The sequence below is a fragment of the Candoia aspera genome, chromosome 1 (assembly GCF_035149785.1).
Source record: "Candoia aspera isolate rCanAsp1 chromosome 1, rCanAsp1.hap2, whole genome shotgun sequence".
In the NCBI taxonomy this organism is placed as follows: domain Eukaryota; kingdom Metazoa; phylum Chordata; class Lepidosauria; order Squamata; family Boidae; genus Candoia; species Candoia aspera.
Window position 1 is genome coordinate 52,673,949 of NC_086153.1, and position 20,259 is coordinate 52,694,207.

Genomic DNA, 20,259 nt, shown 5'->3' on the forward strand with positions numbered 1-20,259 from the left:
CAGAACAACTATGTTATAGAAGTCAAGAATCAAGTATAGACAGTCCTTGTTTCCCAAAAGAGTAGAATACATCTACCAGCATACATTGCAAGTAATCATAAATTGAGGTTTTAGAGACAGGTGCAGGTCATGTTTCTGATCAAATGTAGCCAGGATTAGTTACATATGACCTGAAGTCTACTTTTTGCAACCTTGCAAACCCCTCTGACCATGAATATAGTAAGTAACAAAATGGTTACATAAAAAGAACAGGCATCCACCACATGCCTAAGAATAGGTTTCTTTCTACAAAGGTAGCAAGTGTTTAGTAGAATGTAGTAGCAAATTTGGGGGAACTAAAGATTGCTATTGCTCTGTAGACCAATTTGGAAAAACTATTGCCACGGAGTGCCTACACTGGGAGAAATTTGGATCTTTTTTTTTTCATTTAAAATGGAAGTTTCTTTAACCAAAGCAGACTGATGGAAGTGGGAAACTGGGGCTGAAGGAATTCCACATACTTTGGACAAAGATTCAGAAATACCAGGTAAAAGTGGACCTTTAAATAAAGTAATGTGGATGGTTTTAATTGCTTAAAATCTATTTTAGTATTTTGGATTGTGAAGGCTGAATGGGTTTCCTGGGACCAATAGTGTCATTGGTATCAAGCAAGATACATTGTTGCTCTGAGTGCATAAAACTAGTCGTGGTTTTTATATTAGAAACTGCAGCCTGTGGTACTGTTCACTTCAACCAGTGTTTCTCAACCTTGGCAACTTGAAGATGTATGGACTTCAAGTCCCAGAATTCCCCAGCCAGCATTAGACATTATTCCATCAAACTTACAGGGCCCAAGATTAATTTTCCAGAAGAGAAAGAATACTTCTTTTAAATTTATCAAAAGAAGAAATCTGCATGAATAATGGGGAAATAAAAGCGCCTATCTGTGTATGTCTTCATTTTCCTCAGAAAATGCAGTGATTTCTTTTATAAGGAAAAAAATGTCCTTTTTTTCTGCATTCTGCAGAAAATTTATCGGGATATGGATGTAGATCGTTCTGGCACCATGAACTCCTATGAGATGCGGAAAGCCTTGGAGCAAGCAGGTATTTTTTGATCAATCCTCTTAAGATCGCCAAAGACCAATTATTAAGGCCCGATACATGATAGCCTCCCTCATCCTAGCAGCTTCCAGATGTGGTCCTGGAAGGTTGTAATACCCCAGAGTTAGAACAACATAGCCCAGCTTTCCCCAACAGGATGCCCTCCAGGTTCTTCTATAACCTCCACACACCCCAGCCAGCATCCAGTTGATGTGCTTTCTGAGAATGATGGGAGGCACAATCCACACAGTTGGAAGACACCCAGCTGGGTAAGGCTGGAAAGACCAAGTTCAAAGCCAGGGTAAGTTTTGTAGTAATGCCAAAGCTTCTGCTTATTTGATCTTGATTTGATGTTTATCTTAATATATTAAAATGTTTTGAAAGCAGCTCCTGCCTGCTTTGTATTCAGCTGCACCAAGAATGTGTCTGTAGCAATAAGATTGTGTTTACTTGTATTTTAGGATTCAAGTTGGATTGCCAGTTGCATCAAGTCATTGTGGCCCGTTTTGCTGATGAGCAGCTGATCATTGATTTTGATAATTTTGTTAGGTGCTTGATTCGACTAGAGACATTGTTCAGTGAGTATCTTGTTGTTAGTTTAATTTAGGCTGGCAGTCTTAGCAAAATGCTTTTGTTTGGTTTATAACTTCACTGTGTTCCAGATAGGTAGAACTGTGTTTCCTCACATCAAGATTTGCAGCAGTAAAGTACAAGTGTAGATTATATGCATTTTTTAAAATATAAAGGACACTTAGCGAAAATAAACAAACAGACTTCCTTGCTTTTTTCTCAGAACAGAGTGTAATTATTTAGGAAATGGAACAATGCATTCTTATAATTTTGCATCTTAATTTGATTATAGACTTACAGGGGCAGGCCTAATAGGAAACAGTGGTAATTTTCTCTCTTGTTTCTCTCAATAAAATAGTTAATTGCTTTTTTCTTTCCTTGGAATTCAAACTCAATTCTATTTTATCTGCTTTGTAGAGATATTTAAGAAACTGGATACTGAGAAAACAGGAACAATACAGATGAACCTTGTCACTGTAAGTTAGCAATCCTGTCAAGATCTAATGGAATAAAGTCACTTTGGAGGAAAAGCTCCTAGTTTTTGCATTTGCTAGTTTAAAACAACCTTGAGTATGCATATTCTGTTTATGTCTCAGGCACTGGAAGCCTTCTATTAACTAAATATCCAGCTCATAGATGTGCAGAGTTTTTTTATTTGCTTGTTTAAGTTATTGGGGACTAAAAATGCAGGGCAGGAAATTTTGCACAACACTAAGCAGTTTTCATGCAGCTGTGGCTGAGGTGTGACAGGCTATGCCTCAGGAGGGCAGACTGTCATAATTAAGCCTCATGGCCAGGAGAAACTCATCAAAACTTTTTCATGTCTTTTCTGTGCTTGTCTACACAGGCTTCATAAACAGATAATACTTCCAGGTTTTAAGTGATGAAACATAAATGCACAACTCACTGTCTGATATGCGTTTTAAAGTAAATGTGGACTACACTGATCCTCCATAAGTCAAACTTGTTCATTAATGCTTCTCACATTTTTCTTCTTGATAAAAACGTTTTGGCAGATGGAGAAACCATTCAGCCCCTCTGCATCCCTGAAAGCAAACGGATTTGTTTTTGTGGCTGCTATTTAAGCATTGTCTTGTTCATAAATGCACCAGAGACAATGCAGCATTTCAACAGGCTCACAGAGGGAATGTCAGCATTAGATGGCATGGATGTATCTTGTGCATTCTTACTTTAACTTGAAAATATACATAACCCAATACATATCATTACCCTGAACATAATAGTTCTTTAAAGATGCTGTAATTGGTTATAATAAAGGAAAGCATTATGAGAGATTACCAACCTATGGTATAAAATTAACAATCCTCAAACTATCTGCATTTGTAGGTATAAATCAGAGGAATTCATATGTGGGGTTCGGGGCTTTTATGAAATGCAGAGATTCTGTGACTGCTGTATCATCTACAGATCCAGGCAGAAGACTGCTTGTTTCCACCCTGTGAAGCAAAACATGCTGGGCAAATTTGTCTAGAATTTGTAAGAGTGTCAAGCTTGCTTTGTTGATTCAAGCCTTTTTCTACAGAGAATCTTAGTTTTGAAAAGAACGTAATTCAGCTAAATTTTATCTAAAATTGCCATACATTTGTTTAAGGTTGCTTATGGCATGTTTTTTCCTTCTCTTCCACAGTGGGTGTGCTTTACTATCATATGAAAAAGCAATGCACAAACGGTGAAAAGTTCTCTTGGGAATCAGCATGGAACATTTAAAAAAAGGATTATTATGCACCTTGTACTTACGGTGAAGCTGCTAGAGGAGAGTATTGAAAAAACAAAGTAACTGCCGAACAATCTCAATATATTAGCTTTAACTTTTTATATACTACTATAGTATTAACTTAAACTCTTCCAGGTTTGCCATAAGGTATTAGCTGGGATTTCTGGGAGTTGTAGTTCTATTACATCTAAAGGTATTGAGAATGGCTGAATTTTCTATTAGAAATTAGCTTCATACTACAGATCAGATCTTAAGTTAACCAGCTGAAATCAGATTCGTTAATAAGGAATGCTTTTGCCACTCAAATAAAGGATGGTCACTTTGTAATGCTCTCAGGTCAAATTTTCTTTTTTCTACACTTCAAATAAATGTCAAGTTTTGAGTTTCTTCAGGAAATTTTTTTTAAAAAATCTAGCAGTGTAACTTGAATAAAAGTCAGAAAGGTTGCATTCATTCATTATAGAATAAATCTACTGTAAAACTGGTGCATCTTTTATTTGCAGTTGAGTAAAAACTCATTACATCTATGTTTCACTTACACACACAATGTAATGAGAGCCAGTTTGGTCTAGTGGTTAAGGTTCTGGGCTAGAAACCAGGAGTCTGTGAGTTCTAGTCCCACTTTAGGCATGAAAGCTGGCTGGGTGACCTTTGGCCAGTCACTCTCTCTCAGCCCAACTCCGTGCAATGTAGACTAGCCTCCTTGTGTTGCACCCAGGGCAATGTGACTTGTCATGGCTAAATAGTCTACACATCTGGCTGCTGGACCTCACAAGGATTTCCCAGCAAGAAAAAAGCAACATGAACACCAAACTGCTATGCCATACAATTAAAACACATACACACACACACAATGTAATAACACTCCGGTTTCATTAATTACTTAATAGTACTAGCAGTTACTAAAAAAACATTTGTAATGATTTTCGATATGTCACTTGAGCCAGTAGTATTTTGTAACCAGTAAAATGGAATAAATTGCTTGGGATTATGCAGTGCCAATTTACCTGCTGCTATTGTGTTGTCCTACTTCTACAATACAGGTAGTCCTTGGTCAATTATGGTAATTGGGACTGAATTTTCATCGCTAAACAATGTGGTCATAAAGCATGACATCACGTGAGCATATCGCTTAGCGATGGCAATCCTGGCAGTCCCTGTTACCATTGTTAACTGAATCCCACCAGTTGCTATTGTGTTGTCCTACCTCTACAATACAGGTAGTCCTTGGTCAATTATGGTAATTGGGACTGGAATTTTCATTGCTAAACAATGTGGTCATAAAGCATGACATCACATGAGCATATCGCTTAGCGATCGCAATCCTGGCAGTCCCTGTTACCATTGTTAACTGAATCCCACCAGTTAGGCAAGGACCCACCCCAATCCAAGCCATTCCCAGCTTGGTCTCTCCCAGCGCTGAACCTCAATAAGGTGAGGGACCACCTCTTGAACTCCCCCACCCACCTATCTCCCCCACATCTCTGCCCTTTTGGCTGCCCTGCACAGCAGCACTGCTCAGCAGCAGCCCTGGGTCTAAAGTAGACACCCGGGGTGGGTGCCTTCAGCAGTCCCAGCGCCAAGTGGCACCTCAAGCTCTATGCCACGGCTGGCCATCCCAGAACCAGAGAACGAAGCCCAGCTGCTCCCTCCACCCTATTCTCCACAGGCCCTGCCATGCCCAGCTGACCTTCGCCATCTTCCTTCTCCTGACAAGCCACACCTGGCCTGGCCCTGTGCAAGGCAGCTGCTGGCCACACCAGGCCTCCTTCCTGAGGCCAGGTGCACCATTCTCCAAATTGTGCGCACTGTTTTTGTGATGCTTTGGAAAGCAGAGATTTGGGGAACAATGGGCACAGCCTCAGAAGCCTTCTGAAGCCCAGAGGTGGTGGTGGCAGCTAGATGAGACTGCTGAAGGCCCCAGGGCCTCTACTTCAGCCCAGCGCCACTGCAAAGAAGTGCCTTTGTGCAGGGCGGCCAAAAGGGCAGGGGGTGGGGAGACAGGTGAGTGGGGGGAGTTGAAGCACCCGTGCTGCAGTAAGGTTTGACAGCACACCAAGCACCCAAAATTTGATCACGTGACCATGGGGGCACTGCAAGGCTGTAACTTCGGGGGCGTACCATTCATTCAGCTCCAATATAACTTTGAATGGTAGTTAAGCAAGGATTACCTATATGTATTTTCAGAAAATTGTAACTCTCAGTGGTTTATTTTTGGATATTGGTAGTATTCTTACCTAACACTGTGGAAGAGGATTGTACTTTTATTTATTCTCACTAGATATACAAGTGAGACTGCTATTTCAGCAGTCTAAATTCACAAAGAAAAGGAATAGTCTGTCTTGCTCCCAACACAAGGTGTTTATTTATAACAGAATGTTAATCAGCAAGTGTAAGAATGCATTTTCTGGATATGAATGTTCCCACAGAGACACCTACCATATACACATGCACTCACACACACACACAGACTTGTTGCACAGATCTCTTAGCCTACAGCCTTGTCATTGCTAGCAAATATTTTGCTTCTAATGTTTAGTGAAAAGTTGAATGTCCAAAGGCAGCCTTTCTCAACTTTCTGACCCTGGAGGAACCCTTGAAATATTTTTCAGGCCTCAGGGAACCCCTGCATATTCAGGCTCAAATATAGGCCAGGCCGTAAGTTACAAAATGATTATATTCATTTCATGTGTAGGCCTGTATATATGCATTAACAGTGTTCTCAAACTAAAAATAAAGAATGAAACTTAATCTCTTTAATGTGAAGTTGCCCAAATTTGAAATAATTTTTAAATAAATTGTGATCTCCCAGGGAACCCTTAGTGACCTCTCATGGAACCCTAGGTTTCCATGGAACGCTAGTTGAGAAACCCTGTCCAAATGAGTAAGTACTGTTTGAGGTCACAGGGTGCTTGCTGCAGCTGGGGAGATCATCATAATTCAAGCAGATATGATCTTGTCAATAATAGATACAAAGCAATTTTGGAACAAAAGGCTTCCTTTTCAGATATCTCCCTTCTCATGTATACTCCCCCACCCCCACCCAGCTATACAATCTAATTGGTCAGGATAAAGTGATATAAGTTAAATGTCAAGAGCAATGTCATTTTTATAGCAGTTACAGGTCACAGAAAACATCTCCCAAACCTAATAACCCAGAAATGCTGACAACATTAGGAGCCACAAATTGTAATATTTATTGTGCCCACATCAGCATATGAGAACAGCTCAATGACAAGAGCACAGTGTAGTCAAGGAGTAAAGACAAACTGGCATTTTCTGAAGCAAAGGTTTAATCACAGTTAAGAAAAGATAGTTGCAACAAAATTTGTGAGATGCAAAATCTGTGGCTTTTCTACATTTAATACCGAAGTTACAAACAAGTTTTTTGTTTGTTAAAAAAAAAAGATTCCACATAAGCTACATCACATGTGATATATTTCAAATACTTTGGAATACTAAAATGCTACTGCATTTTAAAGTTATTGCTCAAAGAACTGCTTTAGATTCCTTAATTTAAGAGAGATTCTGTCATTTCATCCTATTAGCTCTGCTACTAAGACATTTTAAAAGCACAATGTTACTAGTTTCTATATTAATCTGTTGGCTGACTTACATTGCTCTGTTTCTAGAGAAAGGAATGTAAAGGCTTAAGAACAAACTAGAGCAATTGTTGGGTTCTATCTTACTAGTAAGTTACAAAAGAGGGAGAAAAGAAAGCCATCCACAGAAGCAGAGCAGGCAGTGATTGACCATCAGGCCTAATTTGCCAAAAGGGAGACTAGTTCATTGCTTGAAAGTAGCATCCCAGATTGTAGAATTTCTTCTATAATTTTTATCCTTCATATGTTTTCAAGGTATATTCAGCCTTGCTTTTATATCACATTATAATCAAAGGAAGTCTCACAGATACATTTCTTCAGGTGAAAAGGAAAACATCCTGCAGCTACTACTTCACAAAATTGCTTCTAATATTTTCATGCCAAGCTTCTTTGCCTTGGCTTAATCCTTGGGTATAGCTGGAAAAAGAGGAGAAAGATTGTTGTCTGAAGTATGCAAATCAAGACACATGGTAATTACTTTAAAGAATACCTGAGATACTGTTGAAGTTTTTTTAAAGGGAGTGTATATATACAGACACACAGACAGACCACCCAAATCATGCAACTCCTGGCAGTTGCAAGGAGTCAAGAAGTTCAAGACTAGGGTGAGAAGAATAAGCTCAAGGGACTCTACAATATCTGTCGGATACATTTTGGGGAGTAATCAAGACCTCAGTGGGTGGATTTGATTCAAAAAACCCTGTGTTTCTGCATCAGGATTCTTTTTAAAATTTGAACATATACTGCTTTTTCCTCTTAGAGGTTCCCCAATTCTCTAAAATATTATAATGCATTTCTGGAATTGTCAGTGCAATGTAAGTATACATAACATTTGATTGTGTCACTTGCTAATCATCCTTTAAATCAGTTATGCAACTACAGACAGCTGAACAGATTGCCACTACAGGGTTGCTTTCATTCCATACAAATGCATTGGAGCAGCACTCTCAACACAGTGGATGGGTATAACCGTTTCTTTAAAATACATGTGTTCATACAGAATAATTTGCTGCACCCTCTCTATATTCCAACAATCCAGAGCATACCCATTAGCAAAGTTTTATGAAATATGACTTGAAACAGATCTTTATGAAATCAGTTTCAGCTGCAGAAGAGGAGCTGCCATAAGGTAGAGGTTGCTGATCTTACAGCATCACTACACATTGAACTGGAAAGATGTGGATTCACATCCCTGAATTTAGGATAAATTGTGCTAGCATCCTAATTTAACTTGCAGGAAACCCTGACAGGGAGGGAGGGAGGGAGGGAGGGAGGGAGGGAGGGAGGGGAGGGAGACCTATTAACACAGCCAAAACTTTTGTGTAAAAAGTATATTGCCATCAACCTACTAAGACACACTTGTCACTATTTCAACCTACCCCAAGCAAGTTCCGTGGCACGTAGCCTTCTCTGTCACTTAGCTGAGCCCACCACCATTCTATTTCTTCTTCATCTTCCCGGCGAAGGACTGTCATGCAGTCCCCTCCTTTAATGGATAGTTCATCCTCATTCTGAGCCTCGTAATCCCAGAGAGCATAAACTACTCCTTTGTTCATTATCCCCATTTTTTCTTGCACTCCTGCAGCACAAAAAAACACCAAAGGGTCGTAACAAAAACTTATTGCACAATAACGTCAGCTACTACAAAAACTCTTAGCTATGTAAGAGCCAAAAGTCACAGAACTACAGCAAACATACAGCAGTTTTTGTAGGAATGTTCAAGCCGTTATAGGAGCAACATATCCTAACATAACGTGTGTGTGTGTGTGTGTGTGTGCACAAAGTGGGAAAATCATTTCTACCTGAAATGTATGTGAAGATACAATTTTTAATTGTTTATATTAACTGAGAATTCTACATACAATAAAAGTCAAATCTGAAGGAAAAGAAAAAAAAGAGTGCAAGAAAAGAAAAAGAGAAAAGAAACTAAAGTTGTGAAATATAGTATGACTTCCAACCTTCTCTTCAACAGATAATTACAATCTTATAATCCTCCCTCCCTCTTAGATGTTATAGAAATCTCTTCAACCCCTTACTTAGTCCACATCACTGTCAATCAAAAAAAACCCGTAATCATATCATTTTTTTCTTCTTTCAGCAAAAAGTCAACATAAAGTTTCCAGTCTGCAAGTGAAGATACTATCTGAAGTAGTAGCAAAACATACGTGCTATTGCTTCTATCCAATATCTCCCATCTCTGTTACACATTAAAGTCCTATCATATGATACCAAAAGTGGAGACATATTTCACCTTTTTTTGTACACACTGTTCACTATTTATCCAAAAATTGTTAAAATGATAGCATTTAATTTTTAGGTGGACAAATGTTATATTCAATAGTAGGAACCAACTAAAGGGTTTTTATTCCAAGCTATTTAGTATTTATTTAGCTTAGTAAGACCACCAAAGTACAGTGGTCTTTCAAACTAAGTACCATGCCAGGACACCACATTTCCACCGGATAAAGGAGACTTTGCTTACTTAACTGTAAAATCCTGAGTAGTATCAATTATTCTGAACCCAAAGCAATTGTTTCAAACTCAAAACATTTCAGATTTGAAACACAGACTCCTCCTATGTAAGCTCTTTGCAACTAAAACATTAGGAGAATATGATCCAAGAGTATGTTTTAGTTTTTCTCTGCTATCAAACAAAGGAAGCCTCTCTAGTCCTGTTTCTGTCAGATGTAAGTGAAGGTCAAGTTTCAATTCATGAAGAAACAACGAACAATAGCACAAGTGAGCGCAGACAGGGAAAAATCTAATTCAGCTATGGCAAAAGAACTGACACTCTGTAGCAGATAAACTATCTCCACAAACATTAAAATCCAAGAAGAATTGAAAATTTTAACACATGATACAATATACTAATCTCAGTTCAGGATAAAAAAGAGTATTTTGCATTCAAAAAGGAGCAAGTGACCTCCATCTCTACTACAAGGAAGGAGATTCCAGAGAAAAATCAGCTCATTAGAGAAAGAGCAAAAACTCCAAGGACAGTCAGCATCAAATCACCTATTAAGTAGTAAACATGCAAATAGGCTTATAGTGAAGTTGGGGCTCAGGGAAGAAAAACCAAATAATGCTAGATGTCACATCTAGGAATGGGCATATTTAATAAAACCTCAGATGAATGGACATGCTGTTTCCTGAAGCCTGAAAGACTCTTCTAGACATAGAAAGGAAAGCCAGAAAAAAATTACTCCTCTAGGGAATCCCATTTTGGCCGCATACCATAAAGAAACTGGGAACACTGGGTATAGCCTTCTTCCATTTCTTCACACTTGTCTGCTGCAGTCTGCATGTCACTATAGGTTGTGGCAAATACAGCAGCACCTGATTCCACAAGGAATTTGCACACTTGGACATTATTGCAAGATGCTGCACAATGCAGTGGGGTCCTGGAAATTGCAAAGGAAAAGAAAAAAAGTAACAGAATGTTTTGAACCACTTTCCACAAATACCCAGATTGATGGGTATTTGGCGCCTGCTCTTTGGAACATCCTCCTCCTGGAGATTAAATTAGCCCCAACTTGGTGGCCTTTTGGGCAGTTTTGAAGACATGGCTATGCCACTGGTTATGGCATAGGAATATGTGAGAATCCATGAGATGGTTGTGCTGATGGTTGAGAAGTTTTTTACCTTGACTGCAGAGTTGAATTTATTGTGATTATTATGGCTATTTTATTTTTAACTGCTATTCACCGTCCATAAGTCACAAGGTTGAGATGGGCGCCATATAAATTTAAATAAATAAATAAATCTGCTGTGATATGAAAAATAGATAAAGTCTTAATGGTTGTTATAGCTTCTTAAACTTTTACCACTAACAACTGCATTTCCCCAAAGTTGCTTTCTGAGAGCCATTTCTTCCACCTCTACACCTAAATTCTCTTTTTGTTGATGACAGTAATGCTGTTCCTGCCCTATGCTGCCCAATACTGTAACTAAAACCTTTTGCTTTGTATTCCAGAGCTTTGGAAATCACCAACTATTCTACTGAATCAATGGCAATTCCTCCCCCCAAGAAACAGGAAAATGATTACTACTTCTCTCAGGCAGATATTGAAATAGACACAGACTGTAATATATTTACTAGATACCACAGTAAGTTGGAAGACTCCACTAGTTTAACTTATGCATGCTAATTCAAAAAGCCAAAGAGCACCCTTACCATCCATCACTATCTGCAGCATTTACATTTACACCAAACTGTACCAGAAATTTCACAATCTCTGTGTGACCAGCACAGACAGCGTTGTGAAGTGCAGTAATGCCCTCATCATTGGGCAAACTGGGATCTTCAACCTGTACAGTAAAAAGAAAAGGGAATGCTGAATATGCTTTTCCATTATGCCAAGTACCATTTTATACTCCACAGTTTATTGGATTGAATAACATCTGAAATTATTTAGGAGTACTGCTCTCATATTCCAACCCTGAATGTTGCTGGAATTTATACCTCATAAATAATCCGCTGTACAAGGTCAAATTCCCCCTCAAGGGACGAATCTAGAAGCAAAGCAAGCGGATTGAATTTCACTCGCATTCCATGACCAATCCTGTCTGAGCCAATTTTGCGCAGATTTGTCCGCTTACCCTAGAGAAAACAAAACAATGGTATATAGGGTTTTTTTCACTGAAAAGGAAAACAATTATTTAGATAATTTCAATGTTGTAGAAAGTTAAAACAATAAATTTAACATGACCAATTATTGCATTATATTAAACATTACAATTGCTTGGTTGATATACTCTAGTAAAAAAAACCTTGAGTAGACTGAGCAACATATATTTCATCCTAATATGCCCTAAGATCTCCAAAACTGTCCCCTGTAGTCCTAGACATGATCAGCTTCAGAAAAGGGCCAGGCGTTGCCTCCTTAACATTTCCTTAACTCATACAAGCATTTTCCTGAGCCTATAGGGCTACCACGTGAGCCCAGCAAACACTGCAGCTTCTTTAAGGAGCAACCAATAAGTAGAGAAAGGCTACTTCTCTGAAGCATATTTGCAAATCACTAGGATGAACAACAGTGTGGTCAGTGAAGAGTACCTCTAAGATGGTGTAAGACAGAGTGAGGCAATCAGAGGCCAGAAATAAAGGGGCTAAGAAGCAGCAAAACCTGTTAAGTCCCAATGGCCATCTAAGTAGGACCTTGGTGTACATAAAATACAAAAAGGATAGGATCTTTCTAGTATCAGAAGCAGTGGCTGGTTTGAGAAATAGTATGATGATGTATCAGAAGCAAGTGACACAATTATTAGCATAGCATGCATCAGGTGTTCTCCAAGTGGCCTAGCAAAGATTTCATGCCAAACACATGGTTACACTAAAATATTTGTTCCTAAAGCACCATCACCTGGAGGCAAAAACTAGAAACCAACATTTAAGAATGGTAGCAGGCAAGCAATGTCATCTTCACAGAGTAATCATCAGGAAAAGAACTACAAAAAAGGTTTTTTTAAATCAATACTTCAAATGATTAACACAATCTGATAAAGCAAACACTAAAGAAGGCTACCATGAGGCAGAGGCTCAGCACAGTTTTAAAAATGCAAATATTTGAGCCTGGAACACAAATATAATGTGCACCAACTGGATAAAAGGAGTGAATAGCTGCCAGTGAGCAAATAACATATTATTCGTAAGTACATAAACACAACTGACATCAGAGTAATTGAAAAGGTAGAATATAACACCAATAGCCTTGACTCCTTCCCTTTGTTCTGTTCTAGAATCAATAGAATGCTAAGATTTGGAATATCCTAACAGGGTTAGCAGCAAACCAAAATTACACAAATAATTGAACTAAAGCTGCAACGATCCCACTTTGTGAGAGGTAATTATTAAGAATATCCTGATGCTGGCAGCAATTTAGCAACCTACAAAACTTGCATGATAAGCTGAGATTTGAAAGTCTTTCCCCTTTTTCTAAAGTAGTGTCATAATGTTTTTACTTTACTTTCCCAATGTATGTTATAGCATATACTTACTGTAAAATACATTTTCAAAACTGTTCCACAGTGAATTTTAAACACTTTAAGGTGATGGAAAATCAAAACATCAGGGGAGGGAGGGGGAATGTGCCAAGAAGCTATCAGAGAAGAGGAAATTTAGGAAACTGATAGTTTTTTTAGCTGCTACAATGGCCTCTCCACATTGGCAGAGCGTAGACATATTAGTATTCTCAACCAACTTGTACTTCTTACTATACAACATAGAAATGTTACTGAAGATACCCGATTATCACAAACTTCATAAACATTTCAAAATGAGGTGCTAACTGCATTACCTAGTCCATTCAGCTGAAATATATTCCACAGAAGTAAAACTTACTCAAGAATAATAGCCACTAGACTTTACCAAAGCACATCCACCTGTCATTTCAGTTTGAACAGGGCCTTCAATAAATGAAGTCTGAAGTTACTGCACAGCAGCAATGTATGGCTAGCAATCAATAGAGCTGAATTACCATAGTTAGAGTTATACACTCAGTAGTGGCACAATAAATCATCTTACTTGATGAGTGTCAAAATGATTGAAACTGTTTTTTTTTTACTTACAGGTGGTAAGGAAAACTGTCCAGTGACTTCAGGAGGTTGCATATTGAATGAGTCCTCTCCCAAATTCTCTGGTTCTCCTGAAGGATATGGAGGTGGTGGGTAGGGAGGATATTCCTCCATGTATATGTCAATGGGCAAAGGCACATCTAGGTTTGGTTCTTCCGTTTCAGGCTGAATGAGAGAAGCGATGTCAGAGATCCCCTCAAGACCACTATCTAGTCCTGATGAAGGCAGAGAGCTAGGGTTGGAATCAGAATATGGGCTTTCTGCTTCCTCTGAAATAGTTGGCTCAGGTGGAGTAGGAATCACTTCTTTCACCACTTCTGAGTTTAAGTAAGGGTTTGGGAGTTCTGCTGAGATTTCGGTAACTGCAGCTGATGTTTGCTTTGGTGGATATGATGGGGCTGAAATGGTCTCCATAGCAGCCAGAGTTGTCCTTTGGTACAATAATTTCTGGATGTTGGGCCCATTAGGACCCTCTGGCTCAGTAATAGAACTACGTTTCTTCAGTGGCCTTGGTGCATTAGACAGCTTCTTCCGAAGGGCCTCCAGATCAGCATCACTTTGATTTCGGTATGGATTTGACAAGAAAGGCAAAAGCTTGGTTGGGCTGAGCGGGCGAGGAATACGTTCTGTCTCATTATTTTCATTGGCCAAAGCTGTAGTTTCCATTTCAGGCTCTGGACTAGCTGGCTTGCCTTGTGTGTTTGAATAATTATTGTCTATCTGCTGCTGCTGATTTGGGACACCAGCTGCAGCAATAACTGGCTTTCCATATACTAAGGAGCAATTCAGAAAGAAAACCATAAACACTTGGCAAACAAACCAAACAAGTGCACAATACATACATTCAACCATTTTGATTTACATCAAAACTGGTAATATGACTACTCCAATCAGCTAGAGCAGTCATCTCATTCATTAGATCCTTAGGAAATGTAATGGAACATGAGGGTTTCTAACATTTCTTTCTTTCTAAGTTTAAGCACTGGTCTCTAATGCAGTGTGGACCACAACAGAAATAGAGGAAAAATTGAGGTGCTGGAGGTTTCTTTGACAATTCCACTACAACTTGACTTACGTTTTAATATTGCACTGAAAAACAGCTTCTCTCGTAAGCAGTGTAAATTCTTGCACTGGAAATCTCAACACATTATGCACAAGGCTTAATTGGACAGTCACAAAACAAACCCTGAAGCAACAGTCAATCAGAATTAATAGTCCTCAGTATTGGGCTGGGCCAAACTTACTCATGATTAATGCAGACCCACTGCAACCTCTGGAACATAACTATGACTAACATACCCCACTGATTTCAATGGGTACTTAAGCACAATTAAATCCAGATCCATAATATTTAATAGTTACTGCACTTAGGAAAATGCATACATTTCTCCAGTAAAAGGAGAAACAGTTGCAGATACCTCAAATCAGACTATTCCAACTCAAGATCTGAGGATCAAAATTCAAATCAATTAAAAATTTCAAACATTGACAATTAACAAGCGTGTCTGCCACAAAAACACAACTTAGTCAGTCCCAAGTTAGAACAGAATATGCATTTTTCTATTCTGCATTCCAGTTAGCCCCAAAAAGGAGCAATTAATACAAGTTGTAGGATTCCTATTCCTTCGTTGTCATTCTAAGGGACTTCGGAGGATGTGTATTTGATAGCACATCCAGCTCTCCAACCCCCACCCCTCCCCAGGTCGTGGTTAGCTATTTCTTCATACTTCTGTTATAAATTTCATTGGATCTAAATAGAACCTATTTGGATTCAACTCAATATGTAAGTAAAAATACATGAAAAGAAAAGGATATCTTAAAACAGGGTGGATAAATTTGGGGCTGGGGCCCACAATTTTCTTTTAATTGTTTTGGCAGGCCCAAAATGGTTGGAGGATTTTTTATCTGCAACATTTAAGGCAGTGGCTCTCAAACGGAGGAATCGTGAGCAAGTTGGGAGAGGGGTGTGTAGCTTACAAGTATTTTTTAACCTGATCAAGCTTACAAAGGCAAAGCAGGAATACAGACAAAACTTACCCCAGATTTTGCCTATGCAAACTGCTGTGAGCAGTTGTGATATTGTCAAGTTTGAGAACCCATGTGAAATATAGGTTAACATGTAGTTATTAAAAGTGAGTGGCATTTTTATTTCTTGAGCAACCCTAATCTCAACAAAATAATTTGCTTTATTAAAGGCAGCTGAGATAAATGCATTTATTTTAGGACTCATGTTACTGCAAATCACTGGCTTAATTTTGCTTCTTAAAAGATCTGAAAATAAAGGACCAGTCTTTCCAGCTCCAACTACTCTAGGGACGACGAGATAATGGGGACTGCAAGAAACCTGCAAGTTACTGGCCCCTGTTTTAAACAGAGTGGCTCCTTGAATTCTCACCACAGTTCAGGCTGCCCTCCCGCTTTAGAGACAGCCTTTGGTGAAACAGAACATGACCTAGAAAAGCAAACATATCCTCAAATGCTCACCGCTTGGAAAATGTGGTCCTCTGGTTTGGGCCCTTGTCAGAGCACTCTGCACTGCCTGCTGAAAGTTTTTCCCAGGTGTTTGCTGCTTTGTGTACATGCTGTAGATGGAACTGGTAGTCACAGTCTGTGGCTTTCGAAAAGGTGGTGGAGGGGCTTCTTTGGCTGGCTGAGGAGTAAAAGGTCTCACAGCTGCTGCAGGAGGACTCTCTTGTTTGGGAAGAGCTAGATCCAGATTAGGAGGAAGGCCGCTTGGGGAAACACATACTTTCTGTTGCGCATATTGAGATGCTGCTGGTGCCAGTGGAGCTGGTGGCTTCTGCTTGCTTCCTGTGCTGACAACTGCCAGAGGCAGCTTCTGGACACTGCCATCAGGCTTAACATCTGACAAAGGAAGCTGACCAGTTTGACCAAAGTAAGGTAAGTTGATCTGTTTTGGTTTGATAGGAACAGGTGGTGGTATTTTTGCCACACCTTTAGTGCCCATCTGCAAGTCAAAACAGCCAAGAAAATAAAACATTTATTCCAATACTGAGATATCAAAAGGAATATTATTTTACAAGATAAAAGCAAAAGGTAAATAGTACACAAGATAACTTTTAACTTTGTCTCGTTGTAAACTGCCCAGAGTCCCTCCTTTGGTGGGAAATGGGTGGTGATAAATTTGATAAAATAAAAATGAATAAATAAATAAATATAAGGTCACTCAATCCCTTTTGGGAAAGGTGGGCTCACTGACCCACCTTCAGGGCTGCGCAGACTTTTCTGGGCATCTGCAGGATAAAATCACTTGGATCCGTTCCAAGTTGGATTCCAAGAGTGAGGCACGGTCTGTGGAGATGCCTGGGGAACGTATTTACCCGGTTATCTGGGAACAGTTTGATCCTGCTGGGCCTGAGGAAGTGGACGAGGTCCTCTGGAATGTAAATGCCACCACTTGTCAATTAGATCCATGCCCCTCCTGGCTGGTGAAGGCAACTCGGGAGATGACATGTGGCTGGGTCCAGGCAATGGTGAATTCATCACGGGGGGGGGGGGGGGGGGGGGCGTTCTGGCTGCCTTTAAGGAGGCGCTGGTGCACCCTCTTCTCAAGAAACTATTGCTGGACCCTACTGTGCTAGACAATTTCCGTCCGGTCTCCCACCTCCCCTTTTTAGGGAAGGTGGTTGAGAAAGTGGTGGCGTTGCAACTCCAGAGGATTCTGAATGAAACGGATTATCTAGACCCCTTCTAGTCAGGTTTCAGGCCCAGAAATGGGGCGGAAACAGTATTGGTCAAGCTTACGGATGATCTCTGGTGGGAGCGGGATGGGGGCAGTGCATCCATCCTTCGTTTTCTTGACCTCTCAGCGGCTTTTGATACCATCGACCATGGTATCCTTTTGGGTCGGCTCAGGGGGTTGGGGGTGGGCAGTGTGGTTTTGCGCTGGTTCACCTCCTTCCTCCAGGGCTAGTCCCAAATGGTGTTGATAGGCAGCAAGAGATCCAGCCCACGGTCCCTCCTTTGTGTGGTGGCCACAGGGTTCAGTACTCTCCCCGCTCCTTTTTAACATCTACATGAAACCACTGGGTGAGATCATCCACCACCGTGGGATGAGGTATCATCAATATGCAGATGATACCCAGTTATACATCTCTGTCCTGGGTGATGTAAGTTATGCTGTGACCACCCTCAGTGCCTGGGGGCTGTAGGGGCCTGGATGGGGAACAACAGGCTTCAGCTGAACCCTGGTAAGACAGAGTGGCTGTGGGTTGGGGGCTCCTCTGTATCCGGGAAGTTACCATCTTTAGTTCTAGATGGTTTGCACTACCCCAGACGGACCTGGCACGGAATCCGGGGGTCCTCCTGGACTCACGACTCCTGCTCGAAGAGCAAGTGGCAGTGGTGGCCAGGAGGACCTTTGCTCAACTTCATGTTGTGCACTAGTTATGCCCTTTCCTGGATCGAGAGGCCTTCCGGTCAGTCACACATGCCCTAATCATCTCCCGTATAGATTGCTGCAATGCACTCTACATGGGGCTACCCTTGAAGAGTATCCAGAAGCTGCAGCTGGTACAGAACATGGCCACGCAGGCAGTCTCGGGTGCCCCAAGGACAGCTCATGTAACACCTCTGCTGCGAGAGCTGCATTGGGTGCCAGTCTCCTTCCGGGTTCAATTCAAGGTGTTGGTTATCACCTTTAAAGCCCTACATGGCATGGGGACAGGTTATCTGAGGGACCGTCTCATCCCCATTACATCGACCCATCCCACCCAGTCATGTAGAGAGGGCATGTTATGGACCTGTCCATGAGAGAATGTTGACTGGCGGGGTCCAGGAAGCGGACCTTCTCTGCCATGGCCCCCGTCCTTTGGAACACTTTCCCCCCAGACGTGACGCAAGCCCCCTCTCTCCTGGCCTTACGGAAAAGTTAAAGACCCTGCTCTTCCATCTCATTTGGGGTGGGAAGGGGGGTAGTCAATCCTGGGGGTGGCTAGCGCCTTAAAGTGGTCCCCATGTATTTATAAATCTCAATCAGAACATTCAACTGCCATCTTGGATGCTATTTTATATTTATATTTATACATTTTTATTGTATTTTAATCTTTTTAGCTTTATCGTAAACCGCCCAGAGTCCCTCTTTTGGGGGAGATGGGCGGTGACAAAATTTGATAAATAATAAATAAAATGCTCTCTATACTCCCTTGCTCATATACTGTATTATACGTTGGGGTTAGATGGTGGTCACTGATCTCCAATATATAAATACATACATATTAAAAGGATGAAATATTGCAAAATCGTGGTGTTCTCACAAGAATTCTGAGATTTAGAACATTTTTAATCAAAAAGAGAAACAGAAAAGGGTTCCCCTCTCCCCCACGTTTATGCTTTTAGCATCTGTGGTATCTTGCAAAATCATACAATGGCACCCACTGCTTGAAAAAGTTGCTGACCCCTTGCTTAGGAAATTATAGATTATTATTATTCATTAGGTATCATACAAAGCACTCCAACCTCACAAAATTAATAGCTGTGAACTAGGTTAGGCTAAGAGGAATTGACTGGCCCTGAGCAGAGCAACATCCCAGAATGTTCTCTACTGAGCTTTTTCAACACAAAGCTCAATCTTTTCTCCATCTATATAAGATTAAGCTGCCAAAAATCCCCAGGGTTTGGACTACCATAGTGATCCAATGAGAAGTGAATGGCTGAAAAGGATACCTGCACCAGGGAAAGGTGTATTGGTTATGCAGAATAACAGAACAGAACAATAGAATAGGAAAGGACTATTTAAGCTATCAGGCTATCACTGGAATAGGAAGAAATAACTTTTGTAAGCCAGCCAGAAGCCTTCTGCAATGGACATGGAGAGGAGCACAGACATTGTAAATAAATATATTCTCCAGAAAGAAAGAAACGAAACTTCCATCTTCAGAGATAAAAGAAACTGCAGAGTATGCAGGATGGGACAGAAGACTGGATTCATATGCAAAGTGACTATGATGCTTTCAAAGTTGTCCACTTAACCTTGTAAGAAAAATGGTAGAAGGCTTTGTTAGGTGTCTTGAACATCCTGAACTGAGAGCCAAGAAGATATTACACGTAGACCCAGCTTGCCATCAGGTGAAGAGTTTGCACATTTGGATAGAGAAATTAATCCTAAATTTGGGACAGAAATGTTTGTGGAGAAGAAAGTGAGGATACAATTCCATTGCCAAACTGAGACTGTCAGCAATCGGAAGCTATCTTGACCACCACAGGATCGCTATTTTTTTTTTCTGTTCAATCGTGTCCAATTCTTGGAGACTACCTGGACAAGTCCCTGCAATTTTCTTGGCAAAGTTTTTTCAGAAGTGGTTTGCCATTGCCTCCTTCCTAGGGCTGAGAGAAAGCATCAAGGTCACCCAGCTGGCTTTGTACCTAAGGTGGGACTAGAACTCACAGCCTCCTGTTTCTAGCCTGATGCCAAAAGGTCCAATTGTAGCAAAGTTTTGCTGGGACCTGGTGATTAATGGGATCAGGGAGAAAGCCGAAAATAAAGCTCCAAAGTGTCCTGGCTTAAGCAAAGACCACGCCGAGACGAGGAGAAAGTCTCTAGGTTTTGTTTAACTGCTATAGTAGACAGAAAATCCTACCAAACTGAAGGAGCGTGGGAAAACCCAGACAGATAAACCCCAAAACTCAAGGCGGGTCTGTTCTGGGTTTCTCTGAATGACAGCTCAAGTCTCTAAAC

The 20,259-nt window shown here is 40.5% G+C and overlaps 2 protein-coding genes across 3 annotated transcripts in view; one reads left to right on the forward strand and one right to left on the reverse strand.

Moving 5' to 3' along the window:
- LOC134497992 (calpain-2 catalytic subunit) overlaps window positions 1-3,941 on the forward strand; it is a 44,116-nt gene extending 40,175 nt beyond the window's left edge. Inside the window, exons 16-20 of the mRNA XM_063304066.1 lie at window positions 458-526; window positions 1,007-1,085; window positions 1,544-1,660; window positions 2,070-2,128; window positions 3,301-3,941. Of these exons, the coding sequence (XP_063160136.1) occupies window positions 458-526; window positions 1,007-1,085; window positions 1,544-1,660; window positions 2,070-2,128; window positions 3,301-3,324 (348 nt within the window). The 3' untranslated portion in view covers window positions 3,325-3,941. The remainder of the gene's footprint in view (window positions 1-457; window positions 527-1,006; window positions 1,086-1,543; window positions 1,661-2,069; window positions 2,129-3,300) is intronic.
- A 2,619-nt stretch (window positions 3,942-6,560) lies between these two features.
- Window positions 6,561-20,259, reverse strand: part of TP53BP2 (tumor protein p53 binding protein 2) — a 59,916-nt gene continuing 46,217 nt past the window's right edge. For both annotated transcript variants that reach the window (XM_063304087.1, XM_063304077.1), the window contains exons 12-18: window positions 16,047-16,530; window positions 13,557-14,335; window positions 11,452-11,589; window positions 11,164-11,297; window positions 10,224-10,390; window positions 8,369-8,568; window positions 6,561-7,406 (exon numbers count right to left, since the gene is read on the reverse strand). In XM_063304087.1, the coding sequence (XP_063160157.1) occupies window positions 7,365-7,406; window positions 8,369-8,568; window positions 10,224-10,390; window positions 11,164-11,297; window positions 11,452-11,589; window positions 13,557-14,335; window positions 16,047-16,530 (1,944 nt within the window). In that variant the 3' untranslated portion in view covers window positions 6,561-7,364. The remainder of the gene's footprint in view (window positions 7,407-8,368; window positions 8,569-10,223; window positions 10,391-11,163; window positions 11,298-11,451; window positions 11,590-13,556; window positions 14,336-16,046; window positions 16,531-20,259) is intronic.